Source organism: Mustela lutreola, chromosome X (assembly GCF_030435805.1).
Source record: "Mustela lutreola isolate mMusLut2 chromosome X, mMusLut2.pri, whole genome shotgun sequence".
In the NCBI taxonomy this organism is placed as follows: Eukaryota; Metazoa; Chordata; class Mammalia; order Carnivora; family Mustelidae; genus Mustela; species Mustela lutreola.
Window position 1 is genome coordinate 41,873,750 of NC_081308.1, and position 16,474 is coordinate 41,890,223.

The 16,474-nt window shown below is 56.2% G+C and overlaps 2 protein-coding genes and 1 long non-coding RNA gene across 4 annotated transcripts in view; 2 read left to right on the forward strand and 1 right to left on the reverse strand.

Annotated features, from left to right (window-relative positions):
• SYN1 (synapsin I) overlaps positions 1-16,474 on the reverse strand; it is a 47,059-nt gene that overhangs the window by 1,125 nt on the left and 29,460 nt on the right. For both annotated transcript variants that reach the window (XM_059156896.1, XM_059156895.1), the window contains exons 6-12: positions 4,613-4,675; positions 3,782-3,924; positions 3,609-3,683; positions 3,400-3,502; positions 2,166-2,312; positions 1,691-1,778; positions 1,009-1,594 (exon numbers count right to left, since the gene is read on the reverse strand). In XM_059156896.1, coding sequence (XP_059012879.1) covers positions 1,009-1,594; positions 1,691-1,778; positions 2,166-2,312; positions 3,400-3,502; positions 3,609-3,683; positions 3,782-3,924; positions 4,613-4,675 — 1,205 coding nt within the window. The remainder of the gene's footprint in view (positions 1-1,008; positions 1,595-1,690; positions 1,779-2,165; positions 2,313-3,399; positions 3,503-3,608; positions 3,684-3,781; positions 3,925-4,612; positions 4,676-16,474) is intronic.
• Positions 9-3,169, forward strand: LOC131821133 (uncharacterized). Its single transcript, XR_009349841.1, has 2 exons — positions 9-300; positions 2,399-3,169. It is a non-coding gene; the product is annotated as an uncharacterized LOC131821133 (long non-coding RNA).
• On the forward strand, positions 8,781-12,530 carry TIMP1 (TIMP metallopeptidase inhibitor 1). The gene is made up of 6 exons (XM_059156900.1): positions 8,781-8,935; positions 9,754-9,895; positions 10,632-10,711; positions 10,864-10,990; positions 11,260-11,384; positions 12,254-12,530. The coding sequence occupies exons 2-6, from the start codon at positions 9,775-9,777 to the stop codon at positions 12,422-12,424; spliced, it is 624 nt and encodes a 207-aa protein (XP_059012883.1). The 5' UTR covers positions 8,781-8,935; positions 9,754-9,774; the 3' UTR covers positions 12,425-12,530.

A 16,474-nucleotide genomic window follows, 5' to 3' on the forward strand; every position in this document is an offset into this window, starting at 1 on the left:
GGGGGGGGGGAGGAAGGGAGGAAGGGGAGAGAAACACAATGTTACCCCAGGCCCAGCCCAGCCCTGCCCCTCTAGTCCTGGGGCTGTGCCTGTGACCCGCCCCCCACCACCACCATCACAGGCCTGGACCCTGATGGATCCTCAGGTGGAGTGGGGGAGCCCTGGGCCAGGCTGGGAGGACTTGGCTCTAGGGGGAAGTCAGGGCTTAATGGGAAGAGCCCTGGGCTGAACCGCCTCCACATTCTAGGCTGGACTGGGAGGAGTGGCAGGTGAAGACAGGCCAGGATATTTCCAGTCTGGGTGAGGAGTCCTGGAGGGAGGGCGGTGGGGTTTGCACCCAGGACAGGCTGGTGGGGGGTGGGGGTCTCCCTTAGGGGAGTGGTTGTGTGTGGCACAGAGGACTTTCAAGCTAAGGTGCGGGGGAGGTCTGGAGCAGACCAGAAGAGGTAGAGAGGTTGGTGTGATGATTTGGGGGGAGACTGAGATGGCCCAGAAAGGAGCCTAGGGAAAGCATGAGGGCAGCTGGGAAGAGCACGAAGCGATTGGAGGACTGTGAATTGGGCCGGGAGGAGTTTGGGGGTTTGCCTGGGAGGAGTCTGTTTGGGCAGGAGAAGGGTGCGTTTTGCTGGGAAGGCTCCAGACAGGCGGGGAGGAAGATCTGCTGGGCAGGGAGATACTTAGGGAGGGTCAGCAAGGCGCCTGGGTTGGGCCTAGAGGGGCTGGGGGAGGGGGCTTTCCCAGGGGCCTATTGGGAGGACAAAAAGAAAAACAAGTTTCTCTGGAATTCTGGAACGAATCTCTGGGATGGAGGGCAGGCGCCCCCAGGAACTGGGGCAAGGTTGGGGGGTGGATAGCTCGGAGGAGGGTTCTGCTCAGACTGGAGATGGAACTCTCGGGACTTCCTGTATAGGGCCTGGGTCTGAGGAGCCTGGGAGCTGGGGCTACTCTCCTGGTTCGGGAGCCTGTTTTGTGAGCAGCAAAGCAAGGGCTGCCGTGGGGTCCTCTTACTTGAGCTGGGGGTGCGGGGGTCCCCCGGCAGTGGCGGGTGGTGGCACGTCCTGGCTGGGTTTCTGGGCCAGCTGTGGCTTGGTGGGTCGTCCAGCAGGGCCCGGGCCACTGGGCCGAGGCTGCTGCGTGGTGGGTGGCCCAGTGCGGGGCATGGGACCCGCCTGGCTGGCCTGGCGTGTGGGGCCGGCAGGGCCCGGGGGTTTCTGGGGTGGGCCCTGGCGCTGCTGACCGCTCGGAGGGGCCCCTGAGGCCTTTGGTGGAGCCTGACCAGAGACGGATGTCTGACGGGTAGCCTGTGGGGGTCCCGCCTGGCGCTGGGGAGATGGGGAAGCAGGGGGGCGGGCTGCTGGAGGTGCCCCAGGGCCTCCTGCCACCGGCCGGGATTGGCGGCCTTGGCCCTGGGTCAGCGGTGGGGTCTGGGACACAGGCTGCTGGGGTGCTGATGTGGGACTTGGTAGGCGCTGGGGCAGGGGACTGCCAGCTGGGGGTCCAAGGCCCGAAAGGTGCTGCTGGCCCTGTGGGGGTGGGCGCTGCTGCAACGGGGGTCCCTGGCGTTGTGGGCCTGGACCCGGCTGTGGAGGGCCACCTGAGGGACAGAAAAAGTACACACGTGAGAGGCGTGGCGGGGGGGGGGGGTGGTTGCCAGTCCCGTAGGGGTCCCGGAAGCTGGTCCCTCACTTACCCTGTGGTGGGGGTCGTTGCTGAGCCGGAGGCCCCGAGGGCTGCTGGGAGGTCTGGCGGCCCAAGGGCAGGGCCCCTGGGGACGGAGTCTGTGGCAGAGGAGCAGAGCAGGAGAGGTTCAAAATAGTTACCGGCCAGCCTGAGCCTCAGCCAATCAAAATGACACGGGCTCCCCCTGTGCTGGGTGTTGTCGAGTCTGTGGCTGAGCTGAGGGGATGTGGGGCTGTGTGTGTTTGGCGGGGGGCTAGTTCCCAGGGGGTGGCTGTGAGGCACTCGGGGGCGGGTGGGGGGGAACAGGATAGCAGCTGTTTTATCATGTTTTTTTTAAAACCACTGGTCATTGCCGCCACACATGGGTCATGGCTGTGCCCTCTGCCTGCTACTGATTAGCTCTGTGGTGGTGTGACCGGGGCTGGCTGGCCCGCCACCAGCCTCCTCGGGCCAGCCTGGCCTTCTCCCAGCACTGGGGGCCTGACCTGGCTGTGGGACCCCCGGCCAGGGGAGGCATCCCGCTGCCGCTGCCTGGGCAGGGCCTGGGCCATCTTGTTGACCACAAGCTCAACGATGAGCTGCTTGTCTTCATCTTGGTGGTCCCCGATGAGCGGCATGGAGGAGCCCACCACCTGGGGAAGGAAATGGGGTCCAGTGAGGAGAGAGGCGGCAGGTCCCTGGGAGGGGGACAGTGACAAAGCGCCTTCTGTTTTGAAAGGCATGGGCTGCTGCCAAGGAAGCAGATTCAGGCTGAGAGGCATCAGTTTCGCAGTGTAAGGAAGGCCTGTTGTTCACAAGGTAACTTACAGCTCAGGAAGGGGCGTGGGGGACCTACAGCGTAGAGTAGAGTTCCACAATCAGGCCTGTGGAGTGTGGGACCAAATCTGCACCTCCCCCTACGTTTGGGGATGACCCTGCAAGCTAAGGGTTGCGTTTTACATTTTTTAATTGTTGGGGAGGAAAAAACCACAAGAAGATTCTATGCCCCGTGAAAATATATGAAGTTTAAATTTCTATGTCCATACAGTTTTAGGGGAACACAGCCGTGCCTTTTTTTTTTTTTTTCTTTCTTACTTTCTTTTAACATATTGACTTCAGCTGCTTTTGCAGAGCAGCTGCAACAGAGACCATACAGCCCACAAAGCCTGAAATGTGCGCTCTCTGGCCCTTGACAGAAAACCTTTACCAACTAACTCCTGCTTTACAGTGTGCTTGGTGCTTGTTCGTTCGCGAAGAACTCTGTGGCTTATATGGTGCTTTACAGTTTACAATGCCGCTATCCTTTTCAAGGGACTAGGGGATACATGGTGTGTTTAGACTTTGGAAAGTGCTTTGCAAGGGCACCACTGTTTACAAAATGCCTTACCACGGATAAAGTGCTACCTACCGTTTACCAAGCCCTCCACTTTTCAAGGCGCTTTAGAGTTTATAAATGGCTTTACTGTTTCCCAGAGGCACAGCTGTCTATAAAGAACTCTGGAATGTTGAAGTGCTTTGCTCCGATAACAGGGACCTCCCTCCCAGTTTACAGAGCTCCTTTTTTTTTTTTTTTAAATAGTTTTATAAGGCACTTTGCTGTTCCCGTGGCATTTCCTGCTTTATAAGGTGTTTTACAGTTTGCAGAGGGCTTTAGTAGCCCCCGGCTGGGCCATGGAGAGCTGCAGGGTTCATGCGCCTGCCGCTCCCTCCTTACTCCCACCACTTTCTGGGTGCTCCCACCTCAATGATGTGATCCCTTCCGTCCTTGCCGTGCAGTGCTTCCACTGCGCAGATGTCCAGTCCCCCAAAAATCTCTGAGCATGTATCCACCCACAGCTTGTACCTGCCGAGATGGGGAGCAAGGCAGCCTGTCAGCGCCTGGCTTGGGGCGCGCCACGCTTACCCCCCTCCCCCAACCTGCCCGCCAGCCAGGCCTGGGCCACCCCTACCTGTCAGACATGGCAATCTGCTCGAGCATCGCGGAGCCAGTGTTGGTCTTCCAGTTTCCTGACACTGACGTCCTCCTGGGGTGGGGGGCAAGAGGAGAGAGGACAGAAGCTCAGGGGAGCCTGGGCTGCCCAGGGCAGGGGACCCTGACCCCAGCCCTGGTCTCTTCACTCACATGTAGGCTTTGTAGTTCTGTCCGATCTTCTGGACGCGCACATCATATTTGGCATCGATGAAGGGCTCGGCGGTGGCGTACGTCTTGGTCAGCGCTACAACACTCGCAATGTCCTGGAAGTCGTGCTGGTTGTCCACCTTGACCTGTGGGGGCAGGGTGGGGATCAGGGCCTGCTGAGGTCAGGGCAGCCGTGGGCCTGGGGAGGCCTCTGGGGGGGGGGCATGCACGCCGACGGCCCGGGAAGCTGAGTAGAGTTTTCACATGGACGCAACAGACACACAGGTGGGGAGATGCGACTTGAAACATACTGAAAACGATTGAATTGTCCACTTCAAGTGGTTAAGTGTTATGGGCAGTGACTTTTATATCAGTAAAGCTGTGCATGGAGTACCCAGACCCAAAGTCAGTGGTCCACACAACAGGAAAGCACGCAGAAGCACAGACACGAACATACACATCCCAAGTCTGTTTCCTACATACACAGCGCCAGGGTCAGGGGGATGGAAAGCATACAGGACCTTGAAACCCTTGAACTTGAAAGATCACATGCTGTATGTTCAACCCAGAGGCATGCATACACAGAGGCACGAAGCAGGATGCACGAACAAAAGAACAGGACACACAGAACTGGCCGAATGTCTGACAGAGACTGGGCCACCATAATCTAAGAATGCAAGGGAAACAATACACATTGATAAAGATGCCCCAGGACACACAAGCATACAGAATGACTGCGGTGCATTGACTATGCAATATACATGTACACATATATGCACAATGCCAGGAGTGTGCACCATACACACACACACACACACCCGTCTGGGGACTCACCTTGCCCATCCCGGAGTGTGCGTGCCCCATCTTCACCACCACAGGGTACGTCGTGCTGCTGAGCTGGTTGGGGAGGGGAGGGCAGAGCATGGTCAGGGCTGGGGGTCTGATCGCCAGGGGGATGGCACTGAGAGAAGCCCATTTAGCGGGAGCCACATCAGGAGCCACTTCCCAGAAGAGGCGAGTCAGAGACAGACAGCAGCAAGGGTGTCACACAGCGTCTCTGAGCCCAGAATCGAACTCTGAGCCCTGCCTGCCCATCCCTCCCTCCACTACCCCCAAGTGCCAGACATTCCGCCTCTGCTTTCCCGGGCAGAGGCAAGGCATGGGATAGGGGTGGGGGACTTTTCCGGAAAAGGGAAAGTTTGTTTTGACAGTGAATGGATAATAGAGAAGTGAGTGTGTACTTGTGCGTGCACGGGGGTGTGGTGGTGAGCACACAGTAACCAGACCCCTCAGCCAGGCCTCGTGTGAGCATCAGTCATACACAGACGCAACCTACAGACCTGCACACAAACCCTCAGAACTCAGACCTACACAACCAAACCCAGAGATTCCCACACATGTCAACACTAGCAAGATGGAAAGACCCAGAACCAATACAGGCTCTGGGCACACTCTGCTCTCTGGCTACAGATATCCACATAGTCGTTCAGCCAGCCGGGTGCTCGCACTTTGGGGCAGGCACTCCCGGCCAGCCTCCTTGCCCAGCAGCAGACACACACACACACACACACACACACACACACATATGCGTGCAGCCCCTTTCCTCTCACCCAAACCTACCAGACAGAAGGATACACAACATGGAGGATTACCCACGCAATACAGAGACGACCCTCAGAATGCACCAGAGACACAACTGACAGGCACACATGACACAACCGGGCACAGACTCAACACTCACAGACACACACGCAACACTCCCAGGCATCTGCACAAAGAACAGAACCCATGCCTCCTATAGAGATACCCACCTTTCTAGGTAGTCACATAACCACCCACACCACGCCCCCCGGGGAGCAAAACGTACATCTAGGGACACACACACACACACACAAAACATGCCTTGCCATCTATACAAACGGAAATACACACACACACACACACACACACACACACGCATTTGAGTGTGGGGGTACCCCGAGTGCCCTGCGACCCTGGCTGGGGAGAGGGGCCGGGGCCGGGCGCCCCCAACTCGGGGGCCCTGCACCACCGCCCCCTCGCCCTCTCGCCCCCAGAAATGGCTTTCCCGGAGGGGCTGCTGGGGGCGGCGGCAGCGGTTCCCAGTTCCCGACAGGCACAGGAAGCCCGCAGGCTCAGGATGACCGATTGACCTTCAGGCCTCACCCTCTCTCCCCGCACCCCCACCTTCCTCATTTCCCAAATGACTGGCGTCATGACGGGGCCCTGAGAGGCACGGTGTTGGGACAGGGGTTACCGGGATCCTCTAGTTAGCATTCCAGTGTGACAATGCAGAGGCGGCGCTTGACGCAAGGCTCCAGCGCACACGCAGCTCGGAGCCGAACACCACGTCCACAATTACACGTGCAACCTCGCCCCGCTCTGCAGAGGCTGACGGGCAACTCCCCGAAGTGACATGGAGCATGCCTGCACCACGCAGAGGGGCACACGCCACCTAAAGGCACACACGCAGTTCTTGGAGGCAGAGACACAGGAGAGCTGCGCATTAGTGCACACGCACCCCCCGCACCCCACCGCCAATCCCCCAGGTTTCTAGGCCCCTCTTTTCATAAACATTCCCTGTTTGCGCTGGACCTGAGCCTGAACACAGCCCTGGGTGTCGGGTGTCGGTGCGCGATTGTGCTGGCCCATGTGTGCAGGAGGGCAGGGAGCTTTGCTCTCTAGGATTCCCCCGGAGAGCCCTGCGTTTTGACTCTCGGCCTCTCCTCCTCCTCAGGCCACATGGCACCCCCAGGCAGGTCGCTGAACCTTCCCTGGGCCTCAGTTTCCTGATCTGTACAAGGGGTACCACGGAGGCCCAAAGCACTTGGCATGCTGTGGGCAATGATGGGGCGTCTGCTCCGCACACCCGGCCGGCCCCACGGTCCTTCTTCACCACCCATCGGGCTCCCCCCGGGGACCACACACCTGGATACCCCTCCTTGACAGCACCGCCCCCCCCCGCCCCGGTTTCAAAGCCCGCACTACAAACCAGAAGCCCAGAACCCCTCACGTGTAGACATGCAGCCCGACTTGGGGCTGACTCAGGCTGGGGAGTCAGAGCCGGCCTTGGGAAGCAGCGTCCGTGAGGGGCTTTCCCTTCCTGCGCAGCTCCCTCCGGCCAAGCGCTGACTTACTCAGCCCCTGCCTCATTCACTCTCCCTCCCCACTTTCACAACCGGCTTCCCCAAATTCCTGGTTTACTTCCCTTCCCCCCATCAGGGTCATTTCTTCATCCTCATTCCTTGCTTGGTGGCTCTTGACCCCTTGGTGTGTCGCATTTTCCTCATCTGCCTAGGGAGAGACGCAAGTCTGTGCCTACCAGGGAAGTTGGGAGGAAGAGATTAGTTATTTCAGGAAAAGTGCTTAGCGCGCTATCTTGCGCACAGGAAGCCTCCTCCATCCTCAAAAAGCTCGGGGCGCCGTTATCAGCACGGGTTGGGGTGGTGGTGGGGGGAGGGGCAGCCAACATTGATTAACAAGGAAGCAGCTGGGATCAAAGCACTCACCGAGATTTTACAGCTGGGTTTAATACCCATAACAGCTGGAGGTGGTGGTGCTGGCGGAGCTTACCTCCCTGAGTTCCGCAAGCTTCAGGAGCAAGGGGGCAATGAAGACCAAATGGGAGAATTTATACAAAGAATATAGGGCACAGCGCTCAGTAAGTGTTCAGTAAGTGGCTGCCGGCATCGCTCCCATCACTATTATTACTGGTCTGCCTTCCCTGACTAACAAAGGACGTTAATGAGCCCTTAGAGCCCTTTCCCAGGACCCCAGTGAAGATTCAGGCAGCATCTGGAAGCTGGTGGGCAGGGATTGCCTCACCACCACCCCCCTCCAGAGGTGTGGGAGGGTTGGTGGGGAAGGGGCAGGGCAGGATGGGAGCGGATCTGTTTTCTCCTGACTCACTGCCCTCTTTCCCCACCAGTGAACTACCCCCCCCCAGCCCCCAATGCTCACTAATTCACTGGCACATTCCCCACTTGCCAGGGCTGTGCCACGCCTCAGTGAGAGCCTAGCACCGGTTAGCCTGGGTTCAAATCCCAGCCGTGTCCTGTGATCCTGGGAAAGTTCTCCAATCCCTCTATGCTCCTATTTCCTCATCTGTAAAATGGGAATAACACCAGTACCCATCTCAGAGGTTTTACTGTGAGCTTTCAGTGAGAAAAGTTATGCGGAGTGCCTGGTACACAATTGGTGCTCTATAAATGATCTATGATCATTTGTCTTTGTGTTTGTTTGTTTGCTTTTCTTAAAGATTTTATTTTAAGTAATCTCCACACCCAACGTGGGGCTGGAACTCACAACCCTGAGATCAATAGTCAGCTCCACGGACTGAGCCAGCCAGGAGCCCCTTCCTGTGTTTTTTTGAGGGGTTAAGATCCAGGCTCTGGCTTCAGGCCACCTGAGTTCAAATCCCAGTTCTGCTACTTACTAGCGGTGATCTTGGCTAAGTCACTTAACCCCTCCGTACCTCAGTTGTCCTACCTTGTATTCCTCTTCCACTTGATGAGGGAGCACGAGGCTGGCTGAAGACAAAGCAAAAGCTGGCGCCTTGCATGACCCTCACGCCCCTCTCCGTCCGCTCCCCCCACCTGCCTTATCTCTCTTCCCTGCTTCTACTCCATTTGTTTCCTCTCTGCCTTGCTTGCCCTTCACCAGACTGTCAGATCTCCCAGGAGAGGGATTTCGGCTGTGCTAGGCACACAGTAGGCGCACAAGCAATGTTTATTAAAGGGATGAACTCACTGGGGCTTCAGCCATGGGGGGCTGGGCGGGGGACTGGGTAGACTTTGGAGAGAGTTTGGAGAATTTAGGGAATTGCCTTGGGAGGGGGGCTAGTTCTGCCTCTAAGCCCTGCATAGAGGCTGCCTGGAAGGATGGTGACTGATGTGGAGATGGGGGTGGGTGGCCAGGGCGAGGCCCAGAGGGAGGGAGAGGAGGAGGGTGCATCTCCTTTTCGGCCCGCCCCTTGGCCTCCACCGAGGGTGGGTGGATGAGTAATGCATCCAGGAAGCCTGGAGGCCTGTGGTTTCCGCACCACTCCCACCCCCGCCCCTCGCGTGGACATTTATCCCCTGCTGCTCAGGCCCTGCCGCCATCGCCGCAGACCCAGCACCCCTGAGAGATACACCAGAGGTAGGCTGGGGCCCTGGGCAGCCCCGCGGGGCCTGGAGCCAGGCTGGAGCTTTCCTGCCAGACCCCTGGCCGCTCAGCCTGGCCGGTGGCGGGCTCTGGGATCCTGGGCTGGTCAATGGGAGGAGGGCGGGAGGGTGCTGGACCGGCTCCCCCCCCACCATCCCCACGCTCCAAACTCCTTGGAATCCCGACATCTACCCCGGACTCCTCTGAACCCATGAACCCCTAATATCACAGCTGCCTTCCAGGCCACCAGCTCCCCTAAATTCTGCTCCCCCAACCCTCCAGACTCCTAAGTCCCCAACTCCTCAACGTTCTCTGCTCCCAAATCCTTCAGGCACCCCGCCCCCTTAAGTCCCCAAACTTCCTGAACCCCCAATGTCCTCCCCATTCCTGAGCTTCTCTCCATTCCTCCAATCTTAATATGCACAACCCTGAAACCCCAAACTCCTCCAGCTCCCCAAACCCCAAATTCCTCACCCCAGCTTCTCGACCTTCCAACTTTCCAGCGTCCCTAAATCCTGTAACCCCTCTGCCCCCTTATTCTTTAAATCCTACAATCTCCTGCCCTCCCCACTCACCCAGTCCCTGAAATCGCTCAAATACCTCAACTCCCAGACTCTCCCAACCCCCAGCCCTCTCAGCTCCTCTGGGCTCCCAACTCCCAAATCCCCAACTTCCTTAAAATCTCCACACACCTCCAACCCCTCAAGCCCAGAGTGCAGTGGCTTAGTTGCCTTCCAAGCTGGCAGTGGGAGTCGGAGGGGGTGCTGCACACATTGGCAGAGGACCACTGACCACTCCTCCCCAACCCGCAGCAACCACCCGCAGCACCCACCATGGCACCCTTGGCACCCCTGGCCTCCTGCATCCTGTTATTGCTGTGGCTGACAGCCCCCAGCAGGGCCTGTACCTGTGCCCCACCGCACCCGCAGACAGCCTTCTGCAACTCCCAGATCGGTGAGTGCACCCCACTCTGCCCCCCACACTCCGTGCTTTGGTTTCCCCTCAGTCCCGCAAGGTTCACAATGGCTCCTACCTTTAGAGCAATCCCACTCAGCCCTGCACTGACTGATTTAGACACCCTGGCATCCCCAGGCTTCCTTGATTTCTCCAGGCCCAGTCCCACCCCAGGGCCTTTGCACTGGCGGCTTCCTCTTCCTGGGACACTGTTTTGCGAAGGTCTTGGGGTGGGGCGGCCCCAGATGTCAGATGGTCTTCCTCGACTACTCTGTTCGAAATTTTAACCCCCATCCCCTAGTACTCCTCATCCCAGCTCTAAAATTCCCCAACACACTGAATACCTCCCATACGCTTATTTATTTCGCTTGTGTTCAGTCTCTTCCTGGCTAGAATGTGAGCTTCACAAGGGAGCGGGGCTTCTGTGGTTTCTGTTCACTGTGGTGTTCCTAACACCCATAGCAGTGCCTGGCACACGGTGTGCTCTGAAATATCTGTGGTGCGAATGAACACACGACGAGTATATGAGAAAGGCTTAAAGCAGCTCCTGGCAAAGAGTAGTCACTCAATATAGAGATTAATCGATTACCCAGGGTGTACATCAGTTGGCGTGCCAGCTGGTGTTCCAGCGATCCCTACTGAAGTCTGGGCTTCGCGAATGTTAGGACTGTGATTATTTTACTTTATTGGCTCAGGCAGTCCATTTGACTCGTCTTCCCCTCGCTCCCTCCTGCAGTCATCAGGGCCAAGTTCGTGGGGACCGCAGAAGTCAACCAGACCGACTTAAACCGGCGTTACGAGATCAAGATGACCAAGGTATCCCTCCTGCCCTTTCCCCAGCACTTCCTAACTCCTTCCCGTCAAAGTCAAAGCCCAGGAAGTTAGCTGTGATGTCAGGATGCTAGAGAGGACTTCAGGGAAGAGCGTGGAGTGGGAGGGCTGTCAGTAAGACAGACTCTTGTTGACAGATGTTCAAAGGGTTCAGCGCCTTGGGGAATGCCTCTGACATCCGGTTCGTCGACACCCCCGCCCTGGAGAGCGTCTGCGGATACTTCCACAAGTCCCAGAACCGCAGCGAGGAGTTTCTCATCGCTGGTGAGGCCCCGCCCCCTCGCCCGGTGCCAGGCCAGCCGGTCCCTCCGACACTGCCCCGCAGCCAGGACCAGGCGAGGCTCCGAGGGGCTGGTCCCAGTTGAAATGGGGATCGCCCCGATCTCAGCCTATTAGAAAAGCCGGGGCTTTGCCCCGCCCCCCCCCCCCCCGGGGTCTGTGCTCCAGGGACGCCAATCAGGTGCCGTCCTGCCCACCGCCCCCCCAGCCCAGCCAATCAGCTGCTGCCTATTGCCCCCCCCTCAACACCCCAGGAAACCTGCAGAATGGACACCTGCAGATCAACACCTGCAGTTTCGTGGCTCCTTGGAACGGACTGAGTAGCTCTCAGCGTCGGGGCTTCACCAAGACCTATGCCGCCGGCTGCGAGGAGTGCACGGTGAGTAGCCTGGGCCCTGCCCCCCGCCTGGAAAGCGACCCTCGGGGCTCTTCCTCTAAACCGTGGCTTGTTTCTTGCTCCCTCTGGCTATTCCTTGTCCGTATGGCTGCTCCCCAAACCCTAGGGCTGCCCCTGATCTCTCTTGTTATTCCCCCGAACCTGACACTGTTCCCTTAAAATTCTGGTTGTTCTTAGCTGTGTCTGATTCCTGAGGACTCTGCTGTTCCCCTGACTGTCGAGCTACTGCTTTTCCCTCTTAATCCCCCTTGTGACTATTTTCTAGTCCCCCTGTCTATTCCTGATCCCCCCACCCCCACCCCGGGATTGTTTCTTGGTTCTCTAGAATGTTCTCCAAGTTCCCAAAGTGCTGATCCCCCAACCCACTGACTCTTTCCCCAGCACCTCCGATTCTTGCTCTGACTGCCTCACACACAGGGGTGTGTTTTACGTTGCCCTTCTGACTGTCCAAGGCTTTCTCCCTATGGCCCTGAACGTCCTCTGATCCCAGTGGCTGTGTCTGAGCCTCATGGCTCTTTCCTATTCCCAAGTCCCCACCCCCCATCCCTGGGCCAGCTGCTCCCTATCCTTCGGGATAGTTCCCTTGGAAGCCTGCCTGACCGCCCCCCACACATAACTGTTCCCCAACCAGTATTCCAGGAAACTGATCACAGTTGGCTGGACTACTGTGGCCAAGCCCAGTGACTGTTCCTCCAGCAGGAGGGGCTTTCTCTAGTCTCTCCCCAGGTGGGGCAACACCAGGTCTCCCTAGCAGCTCAGTGTTGAAAACTGAGGAGGGGAAGATTCTGCTGTGTAGGGGAGGTAGAGGCAGGGGGAGAAGTCCTGAGACACGCCTCCCTTCCCTCCACTAGGTGTTCCCCTGCTCATCCCTCCCCTGCAAGCTGCAGAGTGACACTCATTGCTTGTGGACCGACCAGTTCCTCTCTGGCTCGGACAAGGGTTTCCAGAGCCGCCAGCTTGCCTGCCTGCCCAGAGAGCCTGGGCTCTGCACCTGGCAGTCCCTGCGGTCTCGGGTGGCCTAGATCCCACCCCCGGCGGAAGCCGGAGCCTGCACAGTGTTCACCCCACTTCCCACTCCTGTCTGTCTTCATCCCACAAGACAATGAAATAAAGAACTACCATCCAGCAGGTAGTGTCCCCGTGTCATGTCTGGGAACAAATCCATGTCGCTGATGACCTGGTGGCAGCATCAGGGGACCGAGGCTGAGGGGGGTGAGGGATGGGAAATCTGCATTTCGCCTAAAATTTCAGGTATTGGGAGTCATTCTCCACGTCGGCATCGGCATCGGCACCCGCGATCGGCCACACCAGCAATGGCCATTTCACCTGCGTTACCCACCACAACGTACCAGATAATCTCGCTTTCCCTGATACTTAAGAACAGCTTACCAGGCTAATTTCTGATCCTGTTTGCACCGGGCCCTCTAGAAAATTATCCCACTACTGACAAATCACTACCTCCCTGGCAGACCCCTCCTCCATTCACAAGCCCCTCTCCAGTCGCCAAGCTCATCAACAAATGTCTGACTGATCAGCAAACAGCTCTCTTCCCCTGGGCACTGTCCTAATGTCATCCAGGAGGAAGCCCTGTTCCCTCCACATCTGTGGTACTGCCATCCCCACCCTTAGGTTTCCTACTGTGAGTCTTCCCTAAGTGAAAGGGGAAAGCTGGGGGGGGTCGCTCAGAGCGCCCCAGTGTCCCATCTCACCACGTGACCCAGCCAGGGCCTCTGGAAGAAGGGGCAGTCAGGGCTCCCCACCTGTGGCCTGCGGGAGAGTGGCCATTTGAGGAATAGGAGGGAGGAGGAGAAGTTGTGATCTGGAAATCCCCAACCTCTGCTCTTCATCCCCTTCCCCTACTTCTCCCTAACTCCCCCCCCTTTTAATATTTATTTATTTATTTATTTGGGAGAGGGAGAGAGAGCAGGAGCAGGGAGGAAGGAGCATAGGGAGAGGGAGAAGCAGACTTCCCGCTCAGCAGGGAGCCCGAGGCGGGGCTTGATCCCAGGACCCCAGGATCATCACCTGAGCCTAAGGCAGGCACTTATCGACTGAGCCACCCAGGAGCCCCTCCCCTAACTCCTTTGACTACCACTGAAGGCACTACAGCAGTGAAGTGCAGGTAGGGTTCAAAATCAAGACCAGCCAGGTATGTCAGCCTACACTGCCCATGTATCTCCCATACAGACGTTGCCTTATCCAAACTGGGGCCTCTAGACCCAAGCCTCACCTTTCTGGCTCATCTTCCCCCATAAATCCTGAGTGACAGATGCTCCAAACATTCCCTTCCGCAGGCCTTCTTGTTCCCCAGCATGGCCCTTCCCAGTCTCTGGCTTCTGTCCCTTATGCCCCAAAGATCCTGATTCAAGTGAGCTCCTGGGACCCAGAACCTCAGACTGGTGCACACTTGAGCATCACCCTTGATCCAAACCTGCTTGCAAAAAGGCTCCAGTGCACCTTCTTAGGTGAAGGAAAGGAGGCCCCCTCCAATGCCCTCCCATCGGACTGCCCACCGCTCCTAACAAGAAGCCAGATCTCCTCCAGGGAGTTCTGGGGTCAGCAAGCTGGCCCCCTGGATCCTCTATGGCTCTCTGCTCTTGCACTCCTGGGAGATGCCCCCAGGGTCCAACATACGTCCTAAATCAGGATGGGTAGATTTTGAGCTCTCTGCACCTGATTCTCTGCCCACTCCGGGGACAACCACTGCACCGAAAATTTCTGTGTCAACATTGAGACCTCAGTTATGCCTTGGCAGGCTCTGAACCCCGTCCACTGGAAGGGGCAAATGGCTCCTTGGCTGATGCGTGTGACGGTAAGGACCCTTGGTGCCCTCATTGCTATGGGCTCAGCTGCTCCCAACAGTTCACCAAACCCTAGTAGCAGCTCCCTGCATTCTTCCACTGTTGTTCCCTGGTCCCAGGGCCCAGTCTCCGAGCCCTTGGCTGGGCTGGAATCCGTGGGAGGAAGGTGAGGTAGGACGAGGCAGCGGAAAAGGCCAGAGACGAGCGTGGAGGCCGGTCTCCTGCCGCCTTGCCCGCCAGCAGGTGGTGCCCTGGTTCCAGACGGCAGGGCTTCAAGGCCGGCCGACCAGCAGGCCCTGTGGAGGCCAAAACAACATCCTAGGCCACCTCCCCAAGCAGGAGTCCCTGGCAGGATTTCTATGGTCCTGGGGTCCCTACATTCTCCCCATAGCTCTTCTGAGCTTCTCCAGTAAAGTGAGTCACACGCCCCCACCCCCAGCATTCCATGTGTCTGGGCGTGAATCTCTGCTCGGAACAGACGGATGGCTGAGAGGAAGCACGTGGGGATGACAGCCCTGTGAGGTGTGCAGGATGGAGTTGGGGGGGGCGGTCCCAGCTTAACAGGTGGCCGGGGGGCTGGCCCTCATCTGAACTTCATCTGAGCCTCAATAATTCTCCCTAAAAAAATAGGCCTCAAGGTGCCTACTCAGAATCCTTCTTTTTTTTTTTTTTTAAAAAAAAAAAAAAGATTTTATTTACTTGACAGACAGAGATCACAAGTAGGCAGAGAGGCAGAGAGAGAGGAGGAAGCAGGCTCCCTGCTGAGCAGAGAGCCCGATGTGGGGCTCGATCCCAGGACCCTGGGATCATGACCTGAGCCGAAAGCAGAGGCTTTAACCCACTGAGCCACCCAGGCACCCCATGAATCCTTCTGAGGTCCATGCTATGGTTGGAGGATGGTTAATGCGTGCGTTCGTCCCATGGGTATTTTTTTTCAGGTCAAAACACAAAACGCTCATAAATAACAACTTCATGGGTAATATCATTAACAGTGACTTTGTTTCTAGACAGGTGACGTGTAGTGAATAAGAACATGAACATGAAGGCTGGAGCCAGGCCATTTGCATCCCAGTCCTGCCCTTTCCCTATACAAGCCCTATGTCCTTGGGGAAATCACATGATCTCTTTGTGTCTCAGTTTCCATATCTGTAAAATGGGGATAGAAAGAATGCCTAACTCGCAGGGACAGTGTTTGCAATAAATGAGGTCATACGTAGCACTTACAAGTATTAGTTATCATTAGTAGTAGCTGTATGCCGAATATAATTTCACATATAACAACAGTAGTGATCATTCTTATCAGTAACTATTATTTACAGTATTGTAAATAATGTATAATATCAGTAGTAATAATTTAATGCACTCGGAAAACCTTAGTTTAACTTGAGATCCTGGTAACCTCCCCAGAGATGTTATAGATGTTTAATATGCTCGTTTGGGATGTTTTTTCTTATTCCTCTGAAGCTTGTACATTTTTTCCCAGTGAGCAAGTCTCCCCGACCGAAAAACACCAACATTTTCAAAGCCTTCTAAGGAACTGCCCCCAAGTCAGTGATAATGTTCCCTGCTATCAAGTCCTCACTGTGGTGACGAAATCACCGCACATACAAATCTCTTCTGTTGCCAAGACCACAGGTGACCAGTTTCTAAGTACTTGCTAAATCTTTTCTTGGAAAAGTTCTCTCTTCTCACTCTACAAATCCCCTCTTTCACAACTAGCCCCATAACAAATATCTCTGTTGAGCTACTGCCTTATTCATAAATACCCTACTGACATCTCCCCATTGGTGACCCCCCACTGACAAATCTCCCCATTTATAAATACCTGGCAGCAATCTATCACCCACTGAGGGATCCCAGGGACAAATATCTCTCTTCATAATTACCCATCATCTGAATATCCCCTACTGACCACCCAGTTCACAAATCTATTTGCAAATGGTATATTCTCAATTTATGACATAATTCTCATGGACAATCTTTTTTTTTTTTAAAGGATTTTATTTTGAGATGCCTGGGTGACTCAGTCAGTTAATCAACTGCTTCTGGTTCAGGTCATGATCCCAGGGTCCTGGGATCAAGCCCCAGGTCAGGCTCCCTGCTTCTCCCTCTGCCCCTCCCCCTCTGCTCCTGCTCAGGCACTCTCTGTCCCTCTCTCAAAAATAAATTAAAAAAATCTTTTTTAAAAACAGATTTTATTTTAAGAAATCTCTACACCCAACCTGGAGCTCAAACTTAGAACCCTGAGATCAAAAGTCACATGCTTTGTCT